At 40.5% G+C, this 18,678-nt stretch overlaps 1 protein-coding gene across 1 annotated transcript in view; it reads right to left on the reverse strand.

The window, feature by feature from the left end:
• Positions 1-2,177: 2,177 nt before the first annotated feature.
• The window catches only part of rras2 (RAS related 2), a 96,185-nt gene continuing 79,684 nt past the window's right edge, over positions 2,178-18,678 (reverse strand). The window contains exons 4-6 of the mRNA XM_063012743.1: positions 16,964-17,072; positions 10,516-10,634; positions 2,178-3,075 (exon numbers count right to left, since the gene is read on the reverse strand). Of these exons, the coding sequence (XP_062868813.1) occupies positions 2,988-3,075; positions 10,516-10,634; positions 16,964-17,072 (316 nt within the window). The 3' untranslated portion in view covers positions 2,178-2,987. The remainder of the gene's footprint in view (positions 3,076-10,515; positions 10,635-16,963; positions 17,073-18,678) is intronic.

Genomic DNA, 18,678 nt, shown 5'->3' on the forward strand with positions numbered 1-18,678 from the left:
TACGAATTAAGGCTTTTCGCTAGATTTTGTACATGACTGTGGGAATTTACTTCCATTCAGAAACAAGGTTAGGCACTGATGTTGGATAATACGTTGCTTGAGGTCAGCGTTTTCATCCATCTGATCGCTGTTGGGGCGGCACGTAGGCTAAGTGGGTAGCACTGTCACCTCACAGCAAGATGGTCCTGGTTTCGATCCCCAGGTTGGGCGGTCCGGGTCCTTTCTGTGTGGAGTTTGCATGTTCTCCCCATGTCTGCGTGGGTTTCCTCTGGGAGCTCCGGTTTCCTCCCACAGTGAAATAGTAAACCCTGATTCATTACTTCAGAAACCATGTTTTTTGCTATTCCAGAGTCCAACGGTGGTGCCCGACATTGTACAATTGTTAACTTTTATATTGGCTTGTATGCCACTGCTCAGCCATGGAACCCAATCCATGAAGCTTTAGATAAACAGTTCTTGTACGAATGTTGCTTCCAGGGGCAGCCTCATGATTGAGCTGCTGTTGTATCACCTTTTGACACTTAGGGTGCATTCACATGAGAAGCGGCAAAACCGGCTGTGCTGTTGTTTCCTATGTAGTGAGGCGGTGCTGCTTAGCTTGCACTTCCCTAAGACTTTTGGTGCGTTAGGCTTGTGATTTTTGAGCTTGCTGCAGTGCTCAATATTCACCTGATTGAATACTGACCCAGTTTGCCACTGACCTTTTCAAAGCACCTCTAATGAGATGAACTGTTTGATATGACTAAAAGCGACTCAAGCTGTACCTGACTTAAGGAGGAATTCCATTATTGGAGAGAACCCTTAATTATTCATTATTATTATGTCGTTCTTTTAGTACATTAAACCAAATTAAGCTTTTTAACGACTGTTTCTGAAAAAGAGATTCTCACAATTTCTCAGAACCCCGAGCTGTAACACAAGTTTAAAAGTGAAACAGTAAGGAAAATCCAGCTAATCATAGATACATGTGGATGCTTTCTGAGTGAATTTGACAGTTATTTCACACAAATGCGTATTCATGTCGTGGTGCACTATGATGACGTTATACCGCAAAGTGACGATTTGCACCGAAGCTCGCGGTTTAGCTGCTTCTTGTGCTTGTGAATGCACCCTAACTGTTGACTGGAGCAGAAGTGGACACCTAATTCTGGCACATCCTACTGACTTCTTCTATTTACACTGATCAGCCATAACATTAAAACCACCTCCTTGTTTCTACACTCACTGTCCATTTTATCAGCTCCATTTACTATATAGACTAAAGTCCATCAGTTTCTCTACATATCTTTTTAGCATGCTTTCATGCTGTTCTTCAATGGGCAGGACACCCAAAGGACCACCACAGAGCAGGTATTATTTGGGTGGTGGATCATTCCCAGCACTGCAGTGACACTGACATGGTGGTGGTGTGTTAGTGTGTGTTGTGCTGGTATGAGTGGATCAGACACAGCAGCGCTGATGGAGTTTTTAAATACTGTGTCCACTCACTGTCCACTCTATTAGACACTCCTACCTAGTTGGTCCACCTTGTAGATGCAAAGTCAGAGACGATCACTCATCTATTGCTGCTGTTTGAGCTGGTCATCTTCTAGACCTTTATCAGAGGTCACAGGATGCTGCCCATGGTGCGCTGTTGGCTGGATATTTTTAATTGGTGGACTATTCTAAGTCCAGCAGTGAAAGTGAGGTGTTTAAAAACTTCTTCAGCGCTGCTGTGTCTTATCCACTCATACCAGCACAACACACACTAACACACCACCACCATGTCAGTGTCACTGCAGTGCTAATACCAACTCTTTGGTGGTCCTGGCAGACAAACAGATGGACTACAATCAGTAATTGTAGAGCTACAAAGTGCTTCTATATGATAAGTGGAGCTGATAAAATGGACAGTGAGTGTAGAAACAAGGAGGTGGTCATAATGTTATGCCTGATCAGTGTATATTTGACTTGATTTGATTACATAGCAATGGGTTGGGCCTAGACAATCACATCCACTTGATAAAAGAGGTGTCGACAATTTATATGTTTGGTCATGTAGTATAAGTCGCTTGAGACTAGTGATGGTCCGTAAGGAGGTACAAGGCTGTGCGATGCTGTTGAGTAAGAACAGTGTACATGGCAACCTGAGAGTGTAAGAACAGACTATAAAACAAAGAGCTGAAAGCTGGAGACACTTTTCCAATCTGTAGTAAATACAAAGATTTTTAGTTTAAAAAAAGCAATTTCAAACACATAAAAAAAACAATCAAAATCACAACTTCACTAGAAGCCGGACGGACTGACAGAACACGGCGTCTTGAATTGAGCCAAACGCAGCACGGCAGAACTGATTGGGTGGTAAAAGTTGGCAAAACGTTAAGGCTACGTATCTATGTACATTACATTACTTCGAAATATGTCAGCCGGCTTTACACTGTGTGACAAACATGTCATTATAAGGACGCTTTTTAAATCGTTATGTACAGTAGCTGATTAGCACAAGAGTAAAGACAAATATGATACACGACAAATAAAAAGCTTTAGATCGTCTAACGCCGAGCCATCTCTCTGAACCTAGGTGGCATACAGCCTTCTTTCACGTTCCTGTGATGGCTGGATATTTGTAGACACTTCATAACCTCATAATGTCACTATGAAGCAACAAAATAAACTCCTTTAAGATACAAAAGTTATTCATGTTTAGCAAGCCTTCCAAATCTAAGCCTAGTGTTGGGACACGATTACTACACTCTATTTTATGATGTCAGCATTGTTTGGTTAGGTTTGGTTGTTCTAGTAGTGAAGTCCCAGAGGCTCTGACCTCTGATTAAGGCTATGCTCATTTTCGTTTCTTCCTTTTTTGTTTGTTTGGTGTTGTTTTTTGAAGACATGCATGTGTAGGAAAGGCAGTCGTTCATCCACGCAGGAAATGATGTCAGAAGGCAGGGTGGCTGGGGCGGGGATCGGTGATAGCAGCTGGGTGAGTGGCGATGGTAGGAGGCCGATCAGAAAATCACGCAGTGGCAGCCCCTCTTGTCCTTCTCTTTATGTGTGGGCTCTGGTGATGGTGGGCACTCTTGCTCCTGGAACTTTCTGGAAATGGATCACAGTGGAACAGACGTTAACTGATTGAAATCATTGACAGATAATTGGCATACGATTGGTGTGGACTAGCAATACAAAGAATGCGACAATTGATAATTATTAACATCTGTGCACATGTGAGTTCCGCAACACTCTTTTGTAACTGTGCTCCCAAATTCCTATATATGATTAAAAGTTCTGGAGTGCAGAATGTGAAGTAAATCCCATTATATGACACATCACTATCTGACAAGTCTATTTTGGACTTGTATAGGACCCTAACTTTTAAAACAGTAGGTCACTAATATATATATATATATATATTGTTACTATGTAATATATACACCAATCAGGCATAACATTATAATATTGTGTTGGTCCCCCTTTTGCTGCCAAATCAGCACTAGACCCCCTGAAGGTGTGCTGTGGAATCTGGCACCAAGATGTTAGCAGCACATCCTTTTAACTCCTATAAGTTGTGAGGTGGGGCCTCCATGGATCCGACTTGTTTGTCCAGCACATCCCACAGATGCTCGATTGAATTGAGATCTGGGGAATTTGGAGGCCAAGTCAAAACCTCAAACTCGTTGTTATACTCCTAAAACCATTCCTGAACCGTTTTTGCTTTGTGGCAGGGTGCATTATCCTGCTGAAAGAGGCCACAGCCATCAGGGAATACCGTTTCCATAATAGGGTGTACATGGTCTGCAACAATGCTTAGGTAGGTGGTACGTGTCAAAGTAACATCCACATGGATGGCAGGACCCAAGGTTTCCCAGCAGAACATTGCCCAAGGGATCACATACCCGGCCTCAACGCACACACGCACCCGGCCATCCACCTGATCTTCTTCCATTGCTCCGTGGTCCAGTTTCGTTGTTGGTGCTTTCGGTGGTGCACAGGACCGCGGTCAGCATGGGCACCCTGACTGGTCTGCAGCTATGCAGCCGCATACACAACAAACTGTGATGCACTGTGTATTCTGACACCTTTCTATTAGAACCAGCATTAACTTCTTCAGCAATTTGAGCTACAGTGGTTCGTCTGTTGGATTGGACCACACGGGCCAGCCTTCGCTCCCCACGTGCGTCAATGAGCCTTGGCCACCCATGACCCTGTCGCCGGTTTACCACTGTTCCTTCCTTGGACCACTTTTGATAGATACTGACTAGGGGTGGGCGATATGGCCCTAAAATAATATCACGCTATTGCAGGGTATTGTTTGCGATAACGATATTTTTGGAGATATAACAAAACACTGAAAAATATTTTATTCATTTCAAGGAAACACTATTGCAAAAAAAATAATGTTCAAGTTTTATTTAGAATTAATATAAGTTTCAAACACTTTGTAGAAATATGTAAGAAGTATGTAAGAATTACGCACACTTTTCTGTATTTTGTCTTTCCAATAAAAATAATTAAACATAAATAATGTATCAAAAAATCCTTTGTGTGAAAAGTGCCGAAAATGTAGTGCATGTTTTAAAATTTTAACAGTAACCATTATACAAAAATACTCAAAAGCTTCACAGTAAACAGAAAAACAAACACAAACTAGACTGCCTTCAAAAAAAGGCATGATGTGCAAAACATGCACCTTCATTTCTGAGATTCAAGACAGCGAGGCTGCTAGCTGATCACGGCATTTTTCATGCATGTCCGGGAGTGCTGTCTTTGAAAAAATACTGCCTTGTAGGGATGCTGTATCTCCGGTCTAGCTTTTTAATAAGCTGGATAAAGCCTTGCTTCTCAACAGTTTGAATTGGCATCATATCTTTAGCTAAACATAAATAGCTTCGGTAATTTCTTTCGAGCGTTTGCTCTTTCTGTCATACGGAGTGCAGCTTTCCAACGCAGAGCCGCTTTCCGCCATATCTGTTGCTGTGCCCAAATGGCCCATGTAACGAACCTACGCCATATGCGTAGCTGCGTGACGTCATTACGTAAACAACTCAGAATACCGCTATTATCACGATATGGGATTTTTTTATCATTTTTAAAATTATACCAGTATTATCATGAACGATACGATATAGCACACCCCTAATACTGACCACTGCAGACCGGGAACACTCCACAATAGCTGCAGTTTTGGAGATGCTCTGACCCAGTCATCTAGCCATCACAATTTGGCCCTCGTCAAACTCGCTCAAATCCTCACGCTCGCCCATTTTTCCTGCTTATAACACATCAACTTTGAGGATAAAATGTTCACTTGCTGTGTAATATATCCCACCCACTAACAGGTGCCGTGATGAAGAGATAATCAGTGTTATTCACTTCATGTGTCAGTGGTCATAATGTTATGCCTGGTCAGTGTATATTGTTATTATATAATATATTGTTATGGGTTTCTATTATTTTGTCCATGCCCTGTTAATACAAACCATTTCCAGAAAAAAAAACAGTTGGGACATTTTGTAAAATGCAATAAAAACAAGAATTTGGTATTTGTTCATTTCTTTGAACCTTTATATAACTGTAATTGTTGTATCAACTACACCTTTCGCAATCAACCTGTTACCATAGCAACTGCCTAGGAACAGCTTGTGCGTAGTTCACACTACACGATTTTTGCCCTGATTTTAGCTCGCCGACAGGACGACGCTAGATGTGGCCACTCTGACGTTCACTCAGGGATCGAAAATCGACTCTCGATCGCTATGTGTGAACTGTTCAACGTCTAGATCGGAGCGGCTTGCCGAGCGCTCGCAGACTCAAGAAAAATATCTAGCATGTTAAATATCTGAACCAGTCGACGAGTCAAAATCCTGTAGTGTGAAAGGTGTTGTGATCAGGTTGTGAGTGGCAGCGAGTGCTATGTCGAACTACAGTCAATGAGAACGCAGGATACGAGTGAGGAGAAATCTTGGGGAGGAGTATAAAAACATGGGACAGGGACATAATATAGTTTCTATCAGAATACATCAGCACACACACAAGCTTTACAGTAATTGTGATCTTATCGTCCAAGCCAAACCATAATACCAACACTGCGTTGCAAAAAATATTTATTAACCTCCAACTCACTACAGAACAGATAATCCCTGCTGGTCATGTTGCCCAATCCACTAAGATTCATTTATTTTTCCTACTTGCTTTTATGCTGCACATCAGCGCACAAACAACTTTGATCACTCGCTTATTGTTGATGTGCATTATTGGACGTGGTATCACTTAACCCCTCGTGTGTGTTTTCGTGACAAAACATAGTTTGGAAGACCAGACACTCATCTGTGATTCCTCCTGATGGTAGATCGTGTAGTGTGTGACCCCCTATCGCCGATCAGTCATGTAGTGTGAAATCCACAACGACTTAAAAGACTCTCGATTACAAGAGATCCAGTTGTGTAGTGTGAACTGTACAGCGATCTGACTGCTCTGAAAATCATGTAGTGTGAATTTGGCATTAGCTAACACCCGCTATATCCTACTACACACCTAGCAACACCTAAGGAATCACCTAGCAACACCTCATTAATCACCTTGGCAATAGCATAGCAGCAACTTAGCAATTTTCTGGTGGCAGCTTAACAACTATCCGATACGCCTTGGCAACTGTCTAGCAACACTTCAACCACCTTGCAAAAGCTTGCCAACTTTTGTACATATTGGCAACTGTGTAGCAAAACCTTAGCAACCACCCAGCAACACTTAGTATCTTAGCGGACGGCACGGTGGCTAAGTGGGTAGCACTGTCACCTCACAGCAAGCAGGTCCTGGGTTCGATCCCCAGGTGGTGCGGTCCGGGTCCTTTCTGTGGAGTTTGCATGTTCTCCCTGTGTCTGCGTGGGTTTACTCCAGGTGCTTTGGTTTCCTCCCACAGTTGAAAGACATGCACGTGAGGTAAATTGGAGACACTAAATTGTCCAAGACGATAATAAGTTGTCGATATAACCTTGTGAACTGATGAACCTTGTGTAATGAGTAACTACCGTTCCTGTCATGAATGTAACCAAAGTGTAAAACATGACGTTAAATCCTAATAAAGTCACAAGCATTACATTAGCAATTAACCCGCTACCATACCAATTGCCTAGCAATGCCTTAGTAACCACTTGCCATCATCTTACTAACTGCCTAGCAACACATTAGCATTTGACAAGCATGCTTGTGTGCCTGCACTCACAATCCACATAACTACACCTTAGCAACTGCTTCACTACATCTTATCACTCAACCCTAGGAACACCTTAGCTACCACCTAGTAATGGTTTGGCAACCACCTGATATGCCTTGGCAACACCTTACCAACCACTTAGAAACAGTAGTAATAGTAATTATCACCTAGTAATATCACCTAGTAATAGGTGAATCATGCCTGCAAATTTGATTAAAAATCAATACACATGGCCAAAGTCATTAGAGTATGTGCTTAGACTTAAGGAAATCTGATCTTTTGTTTAAAAAAAAAGGAATTGATGTTGTCAATTTCACAAATGTGCTTCCTTCTTGCTGTTTACTGCTGCCAACTACCAAATACAGTCGACCCTTGAGTTACGAACCGTTTACCATACGAACATTTTGGGTTACGAACGATCTTTTTCAACTTAATGTACGAACAAATTCGGATTATGAATCGAAATTTGCGAAATACGTGACGTCACGAACAAGTTGATTCCGACCGTCTCTCTCTCTCTCTATATATACAGTGTATCACAAAAGTGAGTACACCCCTCACATTTCTGCAAATATTTCATTATATCTTTTCATGGGACAACACTATAGACATGAAACTTGGATATAACTTAGAGTAGTCAGTGTACAACTTGTATAGCAGTGTAGATTTACTGTCTTCTGAAAATAACTCAACACACAGCCATTAATGTCTAAATAGCTGGCAACATAAGTGAGTACACCCCACAGTGAACATGTCCAAATTGTGCCCAAAGTGTCAATATTTTGTGTGACCACCATTATTATCCAGCACTGCCTTAACCCTCCTGGGCATGGAATTCACCAGAGCTGCACAGGTTGCTACTGGAATCCTCTTCCACTCCTCCATGATGACATCACGGAGCTGGTGGATGTTAGACACCTTGAACTCCTCCACCTTCCACTTGAGGATGCGCCACAGGTGCTCAATTGGGTTTAGTCCATCACCTTTACCTTCAGCTTCCTCAGCAAGGCAGTTGTCATCTTGGAGGTTGTGTTTGGGGTCGTTATCCTGTTGGAAAACTGCCATGAGGCCCAGTTTTCGAAGGGAGGGGATCATGCTCTGTTTCAGAATGTCACAGTACATGTTGGAATTCATGTTTCCCTCAATGAACCGCAGCTCCCCAGTGCCAGCAACACTCATGCAGCCCAAGACCATGATGCTACCACCACCATGCTTGACTGTAGGCAAGATACAGTTGTCTTGGTACTTCTCACCAGGGCGCCGCCACACATGCTGGACACCATCTGAGCCAAACAAGTTTATCTTGGTCTCGTCAGACCACAGGGCATTCCAGTAATCCATGTTCTTGGACTGCTTGTCTTCAGCAAACTGTTTGTGGGCTTTCTTGTGCGTCAGCTTCCTTCTGGGATGACGACCATGCAGACCGAGTTGATGCAGTGTGCGGCGTATGGTCTGAGCACTGACAGGCTGACCTCCCACGTCTTCAACCTCTGCAGCAATGCTGGCAGCACTCATGTGTCTATTTTTTAAAGCCAACCTCTGGATATGACGCCGAACACGTGGACTCAACTTCTTTGGTCGACCCTGGCGAAGCCTGTTCCGAGTGGAACCTGTCCTGGAAAACCGCTGTATGACCTTGGCCACCATGCTGTAGCTCAGTTTCAGGGTGTTAGCAATCTTCTTATAGCCCAGGCCATCTTTGTGGAGAGCAACAATTCTATTTCTCACATCCTCAGAGAGTTCTTTGCCATGAGGTGCCATGTTGAATATCCAGTGGCCAGTATGAGAGAATTGTACCCAAAACACCAAATTTAACAGCCCTGCTCCCCATTTACACCTGGGACCTTGACACATGACACCAGGGAGGGACAACGACACATTTGGGCACAATTTGGACATGTTCACTGTGGGGTGTACTCACTTATGTTGCCAGCTATTTAGACATTAATGGCTGTGTGTTGAGTTATTTTCAGAAGACAGTAAATCTACACTGCTATACAAGCTGTACACTGACTACTCTAAGTTATATCCAAGTTTCATGTCTATAGTGTTGTCCCATGAAAAGATATAATGAAATATTTGCAGAAATGTGAGGGGTGTACTCACTTTTGTGATACACTGTATATATATATTATATATATATATATATATATATATATATATATATATACTGTATATATATACAGTGAGTGAACATTCGGACAGTGGACGGTGTTTTTCCGGTGTTTTCTTTATATTTTGTAAAATTCTATACTAAAATAGCCCCAAAGAATGTGCAGAGAAAGCGTAGTGGTGAAAAAATGAAAAAATCTATTACTATTTGTTGTGTTATATAATTACTCCTGCCAGTAGATGTCACTGTGTATCAGACAGAGGGGGCAGTGAGTGAGAGAGAAGAAGGAAGTCGGCTCAGTAAAGTATTCTTTCTTTAGTGCAATTACACCTGCAAAATACAACATTACTGAAATAAAGAAGGAAATAATAGAGAAATATGTTATTGTTGTTTCTGGTAGATACATTTTATTAAAAAAGAAGGAAATGTATTGTGGTGTATGGTACAGCACACATACTATACTGAAATGTGGTGTGTGTTTTTATGTACAGTACAGTACTACTGTGTATTGTTTATTATTATTGTTTATTACAGGAATGTCTATTCAATAATTTAAGATTTAAGGGGAAATATACTTGTATTTTCAACAAAAAAGACCATTTAAGACAGAAAGGTTAGGTAAGGGGGGGTTTGGGAGGTCTGGCACAGATGAATTATATTTATATTAATTCTTATGGGAAAAATAGGTTTAACTAACGAACATTTTGACTTAAGAACAGCCCTTCGGAACCAATTAAATTCATAAGTCAAGGGTCTACTGTACCAAATCTAAAAATTCAACTTAATACTCAAATTGCTATGCTAAATATTTAATGTGTAATGCAAACATTTCGAGAAATTTAGACTAAATGCAAAATAGAAACATATGGTTCATCCTCTCACCACTAGTAAACCCATGCTACCAAGTATTGTATGAGCACACAGTTTACACATTTGATCCTATTTAAAGGTTAAATATAATTGCCACTTCACCATCACCCACATCATAGACTCCTTTTCTCCCACTATCCCTATCACTATGATTTGGCTCGAAACTAGATAGTACCTTCGTGAGTTGGCATTTTAAATGACATTTGTTTTGCTGCCATCTTCTGGTTCAAAGTAGTTAAAACAGACTGACTGACGGCTGTTATTTTAGGATAGTAGCTTTTATGTGAAGGGTTGCAACAATAATTAACATACAGCAAAATTAATATTATAGAAACGTTATTACCTGATGACACGGACGAGCTCATGGAAGGCCTGGTCTACATTCATACGGATTTTAGCTGAAGCCTCCATGTACGTGACTTTGAGCTGTCTAGCGAGCTGCTGACCCTCGTCTTGAGACACCTGTGTGAAACACACACAATTCACCATTAATGTTACATGCTTAACACTCGTGTAGTTTTAACATTCTGCATAACTCCATTGTCCTAAGGGAGCCCACCTTGTCTCACTGAACACCTTTAATAATGCAGCAAAATTTAATTTTATACCTCAAATCTGTTTTGCATAAAGAAACCTGTAATACATCAAAACACCAGTTATATGCAAGCCTTTCTATCAAATTTCAAGTAGAAACAAGACAGTTTAGGGAGTTTTATCAGACATGAAATATAGTGGTGAGGTCTCTTTGAATGTTAAGAAAACACAAGGCTTTTTAACCCATGTCTTGTAGATTTCCAGGTTTTTTTTCTTTTCATCAGGAACTTATATAGGTAGGTAGGTTGGTAGTAGATAGATAGACAGATAAATAGACAGATAGACAGACAGACAGAAAGGTGGACAGATAGATAGGTGGACAGACAGACAGATAGACATACAGAAAGATAGACCGACAAATAGACACAGATAGATAGACAGATAGATAGAGAAATAGACAGACAGACAGACAGATAAATAGACAGATAGATAGGTGGACAGACAGACAGATAGACATACAGAAAGATAGACAAATAGACAGACAGATAAATAGACAAATAGATAGACAGACAGACAGATAGATAGACAGACAAATAAATAGACAGACAGACAAGACATATAGATAGACAGACAAATAGATAGAAAGACAGGCAGACAGATAGACAGACAAACAGATAGATATACAGATTGACAGGTAGATAGATACACAGACAGACAGACAGACAGGTAGGTAGATAGACAGACTGACAGACAGACAGACAGACATACATATAGACAGGCAGATAGACAGACAGCTGGACAGACAGACAGATAGACAAACAGATAGATATAAAGATAGATAGACAGAGACAAATAGATAGATAGACAGACAGACAAACAGACAAATAGATAGACAGTTAGATAGACCAACAGATAAATACACAGACAGACAGACAAATAGATAGACAGAAAGATAGACCGACAGATAAATAGACAGATATACAGACAGATAGATATACAAACAGACAGATAGACAGACAGATAAATAGATACTTTATTGATCCTGAAGTAAATATAAAGAGCATATTATCAAGCTATGAGCTAAGTATCAAGCTTCCACCATACTGTAAACCCAATCTGGTTATGTTTAAAGTAGGGAAAGCTTGAAACCCTTTCGAACAGGCCTACAATCAATACAATCAAGGAACAAGACTTACAAAAACTTTTGCAACTCACAGCCAATCCAACCAACTACTACACCTTCATTCACATCCAAAAACATTTAGTATTTTAAATATATATAACTGTATTTTCAATATATCTTTAACATTGCACATTCGTATAAATTCTCAAATTCTTATAAAAATTGTAAAAAGAGCATTTTTACTGGATAGCCACCACTCTTTTGTAAGGATTTTACACAAGGTTTTGAATTTGTGCCAATTTAATTAAAAAAGAACCAGGCTTTGCAAAGAGAACAAGCATTGAAGATGGACAGGAGAAGACCTGACTTGCAATCTAAGTGCTAATTCATCTCAAAGATGTTCCGTTGCATTAAGGTCTACAGCCAAGTTTCTCCACACCAAACTCGTTTTGTTCACAGGTGCATAGGCATGCTAGGACGGAAAAGAGACGGTTGCCACAAAGCTAACAAAAAATATTTTATTTATTTCACTATAATTCAGTAACTAGGAGGGGTGTCCACATGGTCATTCAGTGTAGGTCAGATATGTATTTAATTTCATGTATGAAATTTACATTTTAAATAATTGCTTTATTAGGATGTTATGTAATGTTTTACACTTTATAACTACCTGTCCTGTCATGAATGTAATCAGGTTACTCATCATTTATCAATTCAGGTTCGGTGTCAAACTTGTGTTAGTGTGTGTTGTGCTGGTATGAGTGGATCAGACACAGCAATTCTAATGGAGTTTTTAAACACCTCACTGTCACTGCTGGACTGAGAATAGTCCACCAACCAAAAATATCCAGCCAACAGTGCTCCGTGGGCAGCGTCCTGTGACCACTGATGAAGATCTCAAAGATGACCAACTCAAACAGCAGCAATAGATGACTTTACATCTACAAGGTGGACCAACTAGGTAGGAGTGTCTAATAGAGTGGACAGTGAGTAGACTTGGTATTTAAAAACTCCAGCAGCAGTGCTGTCTGATCCACTCATACCAGCACAACGCACACTAACACACCACCACCATGTCAGTGTCACTGCAGTGCTAAGAATGATCCACCACCTAAACAATACCTACTCTGTGGTGGTCCTGTGGGGGTCCTGACCATTGAAGAACAGAGTAAAAGGAGGTTAAAAAAGTATGTAGAGAAACAGATGGTACTTCTATATGGTAAGTGGAGCTGATAAAATGGACAACGAGTGTAGAAACAAGGAGGTGGTTTTAATGTTATGGCTGATCAGTGTATGTCACACTTTGTGACCAATTTTACTTGCTCTGTGAATGTAGCATTGCTGATATTCTTTACACAACTGGGATCATTAGATGTCAATTTCCAAAGCAAAACTCTTAAAAAGTCTGCTATTAAATATTAGTGTAAGTATCATGTGTAGCATCTCCTTGTACAAATGTCTTCTTTCAATCAGATTTATGTCATTACAGAGTAATCCATTAAGAGCCATGATCCAGAATCAGTCCTTCATACAGCATCACATGAAATCCTATGAAATTATGCAATTCATATTATTAAGATATTTTCAGCAAATAATTAAGTCTGACATAACAGTTTAACCATTTTAAACCTTTAAGTATATGCATTTTAAATCTAATGATGATACATTGATGTTTTACAGCTGGAAAGCCATAGTTGCCATCAATGGACAGTATGGAAGATATTAAAAGGAAGCTTTGTGAAAAACAAATCCTTATTTTAGCTGAGCAAGGTACCTGACGTGATACTAAAGCTTGTCCAGGCTATAAAAAGAAACATTTACAGGGCTCAACTGCAAAAATCAATTTAAACAAGAAACTCTTTTAGTGCACTCCATCAAGACAATTGAGGGAGAGATGAGCATAAATCAATGTAATTAACTCGCCATTTCAGCTTCAATTTCCCTAGGTGGCGTTATGATATCAACTGAGTGAAGAGAGAAAAACGTACCCAGTGACACCAATTCTTTTTTTCCTTTCCTTTACTGCAGCTTCCTGTCTCTTGCTCAAACACACATAGCCTGTTCAGACCAATCAAACTCTGGTTCTTGAAATGGTTTCATTCCGGTTTCTTAGAACCAGTGGTTTTTAAAGAACCGGCCCGTGTTTTTAACAATTTTTGGAGGTCAAGAATCCATCATCAACGGCACTAACATGATGGCGGAGCGTGTAGATTACCTGCAAGCATTTGTGCTGTTGTTATAGATATTTAATTTCATCATCAGTCCAGGCAACCTTGTTCCATTGCTCCGTGGTCCAGTTCCGTTGCTCACGTGCCCCATTGTTCGTGCTTTCGGCATGGGCACCCTGACTGGTCTGCGGCTATTCAGCCCCATACGCAACAAACTGTGATGCACTGTGTATTCTGACACCTTTCTATCAGAACCAGCATTAACCTTTATCAGCAATTTGAGCTACAGTAGCTCGTCTGTTGGATCGGACCACACGGGCCAGCCTTCGCTCCCCACGTGCATTAATGAGCCTTGGCCGCCCATGACCCTGTCACTGGTTTACTGCTATTCCTTCCTTGGACCACTTTTGAAAGATACTGACCAGTGCAGACCGGGAACACCCCACAAGAGCTGCAGTTTTGGAGATGCTCTGACCCAGTCGTCTAGCCATCACAATCGCTTGTCAAACTCGCTCAAATACATTTTTCCTGCTTCTAACACATCAACTTTGAGGATAAAATGTTCACTTTCTGCCTACTATATCCCACCCGCTAACTATGCCATGATGAAGAGATAATCAGTGTTATTCACTTTACCTGTCAGTGGTAATGATGTTATACCTGGTCAGTGTAATTGGTGTGTAGTTTGCAGTGATGGCATAGTTACCTTTAAAAAGTAACTTAGTCACTTTATTGATTACTTGATTCTAAAAGTAACTAAGTTAGATTACAAGTTACTTTATTAGTTACATTCAGCAGCTGCCGTAATGCAACTGGAGCTGCGTAGGCGATTGAAGCGGAATAAGAAACAAGAAAGATAGCGGAAAACTGAGTCCTCTGTTCAAGTGTAAGTTAGATAAATAAAATAAAATTTTTAGAGACAAATAAATAACAAAAAGACGATAAATATCCAAAATTTTGGCGAGTGGGGTTTGTAATGAGTCTGTAACTATGGTGATATTACGTCATCATGTCCACACATGTAGTACGTAGCGGTGTTGTGTGCATACTGCACACTTCTGTACTGAAAATATGTACTTCTTTACCGGCCGAGTAGTGCATACTTTCTCCAATCTAGTGCATACTCTGTAAGTATGCGATTTCGGACGCAGCTCGTGACTTAATTGTCGCATAGGCCAGACGTCACTCCCAGAGTTGCAAAAATAGTAACGCACAGAAACTTGGATAAGTAACTTTAATCTGATTACTGGATTGGAAATAGTAACGCGTTAGATTACTTGTTACTGAAAAATGTGGTCAGATTAGAGTAACTTGGATGATGCCACGGTTTACGCTGAAAAAACCTAGAGAAAGGCTTTCTCATCCAAGATCAGCACACAACCTTAAATGTTGGGCACAATTTTAATCAGACACACATCAAAATATTATGAAAAGCCTTAATTAAAGAGTGGATGGCATGGTGATTTGGTGGGTAGCACTGTCGCCTCACAGCAAGAAGGTCCTGGGTTCGATTCCCATGTGAAGCGGTCCGGGCCCTTTCAGTGTGGAGTTTGCATGTTCTCCCCGTGTCTGTGTGGGTTTCCTCCGGGAGCTCCGGTTTCCTCACACAGTCCAAAGACATGCAAGTGAGGTGAATTGGAGATACAAAATTGTCCATGACTGTGTTTGACCATAAAGACTTAAACTGATGAATCTTGTGTAATTACTTGTCCTGTCATTGTGTGTAAAGTATGTAAAACATGGTGTTAAAATCCTAATAAATAAATAAAGTAAAGGCTGGGGCTTCATATTAATGCCCATGATATTGGAATGAAATGTCCAACAAGGCTTTGATCATACAGTCTATCTGGACCCATCTGGTGCCAATCTGACAGATGTGGAGCTTAAACCAGTGATCTTCTTGTTACTAGTTCTGTACTTTAACCACTGAGCTACCGCTGCCCTCTAAACAGACTTATGCTACAGTATATTACGTCCAATGTTGGATCCTCTCCCTAAGTAGCAACCCATCTAAACCATCCCCCGCCATTTATTCGTCATTCCATCCTCACACCAACCTCCTCTCCATTTCTTTCACAGCTCCTAATAAGATGGATTAGCTGACCAGCACAACAATGAAGTCACCCTAAACTTCAGTCCAACATTCTCAAAGTCCCCCCTTCCTTTTCCGTATCGTCTTATAACCACTCCTCATCCATTATAGTTGAAGGCATGGCCTGTACTTGTATAGTGCCTGTTGGAGGCTGGACACCTTGACAACACAGCTAATATTCAAACACAGCATAAGATCTCAGTACTAGTGAGCTAGAACATTAGATCACTGCAGCACCTGAGACCAGGGTTAGATTGTATCAAGGCCTAAAATATTTAATTTGAAATAAAATGTCAATGGAGAAAATAAAAAGAAAATGTACTTGTGGAACCAGATGCGGCTTCTGTTAAAGCTTTCTTTTTTTCAATTTCTTCCCCAAATTTTCTCCCCTAATCTAGTCGTATCCAATTACAACCCTCTACTGCTGACTGAGGAGCCTCGCAACTGACACACGCCCCCTCCGACACGTGCGCAGTACAGACTGCATCTTTCCACCTGCATGAGGTGAGTTCATATGTGGATCAGCCTTGTGCACCGAGAGCCACAATCGATCAACGATTGATCAACGCATCATTCCTCGACTCTGCGCAGACGCCATCAATCAGCCAGCCAATCATTGTTCATGCAGGCGTCCAGCCCAGCCGGATGGCAGAGCTGAGATTTGATACGATGTATTCTAAATCCCAGCTCTGGTGTGCTAGCGTATTTTACTGCTGCGCCACCTGAGCGCCTTTAGTGATGCCCAAAAATCATCTATTTATTTTTATCATTTATTACCTAAATAAACATTTAGTTTATTTAGGTCTTTCTAAGAGTCTTTCTGCCATTATTGTAAGAGACTAATTAAACACATACAGCTTCCATCCATCCATACCTGTCTCTGGAGCTCTAGATCGGCCTTATTGCCCACAAGGATCATTGGAAACTCGTCCCGGTCCTTCACTCTCAGGATCTGTCTTTGGAATTTGTAGATCTCCTCAAAGCTGAAAAAGAACAAGGATTTTGGTGCATCATTCATCATAATCCATCACATTCACAATGCACGTGTACACACATTTACTGGTCACTTTATTAAAAACACCATACTACAAGCTCCATTTCACAAAAAGATGGAACATTTTGTGCAACCCATTCAAAACAAGAATCTATGATTTGTTAATTTTCTAGATCCTTTATTTTACTGACAAAAAGTACAAAGACATGACTTTTGTTTTGTCTGACTACCTTGATTTTTTTTAAATATAAACAAATGTCAAATTTTTATGCCAGAATCACACATTGTTACAAGATTCGAGACAGGATAAAATAAAATGTTTTAACTAGTATTAACTATTAAAAGTATTAACTAAAATAAATTAGGGATGTCCCGATCACGTTTTTTTGTTCCCGATCCCGATCATTAATTCTGATCCCGATCCGATACCGAGTCTCAAACCGATACTTGTATTTTCTAGATATTGTCTAGATAAGAACTGGATAATACTGTTCACACAGTGCACACTTCAAGTACATTACAGTTATTCAAATTAATCCAATGTATATGTTTAACAACTGAAAAGCTCTGCAGTGCTGTAGGAAAAAAACTGCCTGCATCCAAGCTATTGCTTAATGTTCTTTTATTTTTACAAAATAAAAGTGAACAAACTTAGTGCAGCATTGTAGTAGTAAAACTAGAACACTCAGAATAAAATGTTAGCGGACAGCCGGTTCCTCTTTTCATCATATAATAATAAACTCGCTGTATTCGACTGAGTGTTTATTTTTTAGGTGCCGTAATTGTAGATCGTTTGGTAAAATGATATCTGGTTTATTTCTTATGAGCCACCGTACTTGTATGCGTGTTGTAACTGTAACAAACTTTTCTGTGGTTGTATTGTGACAATGGTTTGATGGACCTTTCTACACGAAGTGAGTGTGTTTTGACCCTTTGGGGCTTCCATAGTGCATGGAATAGCGTGCTTGGCTAACGCGATGACTCTAGCTGTCCGCTAGTGCATCACTACGACGCTCGGTTACATAACTAAGCCAATCAGAGTGCTTGATACTGAGATGTCGTTTAGTCTTGTAACTTGTGCTGTATGTTATGGTCCTGAATTTTTCATACTCGGATTAAAAGTTATTGTTTTGTAAACCGGAGTGATCCTTGACTCACACACCATATAAATAGTAAAATTCTACAGTAATGAACGCAGCTCTGCTCCTACCGCCTCGTGAAACGCTCGCATTGCAGACATTACACTTCACTGTTGGATTTCCACACAGCGGACATTCTGACGTAAAACAAAGGATCGGCTTAGGATCGTCCTTAGTAAAGCCGATACCGATCGGTTAAAAAATGCCTTGATCGGCCCCGATTCAGATCGGGACATCCCTAAAAGAAATGTCAAATTATTTCACAATTAACAGAGTATCATGATTGGGAAGATCCAACAAAGGCTCAGTCTTTGCAAGCAAAAACGGGTTGAGGGTCTCCACCTGAGCCCAAACTGTCCAATCAAAGAGAGGATTAATCATCAAGAGACTGCAAATAATTTAGGTTTTCTACCACATAATATTTTTAAAAGATTTTTGGGAATCCAAACAACATTT

This window comes from Trichomycterus rosablanca, chromosome 17, assembly GCF_030014385.1.
Source record: "Trichomycterus rosablanca isolate fTriRos1 chromosome 17, fTriRos1.hap1, whole genome shotgun sequence".
Taxonomy (NCBI): Eukaryota; Metazoa; Chordata; class Actinopteri; order Siluriformes; family Trichomycteridae; genus Trichomycterus; species Trichomycterus rosablanca.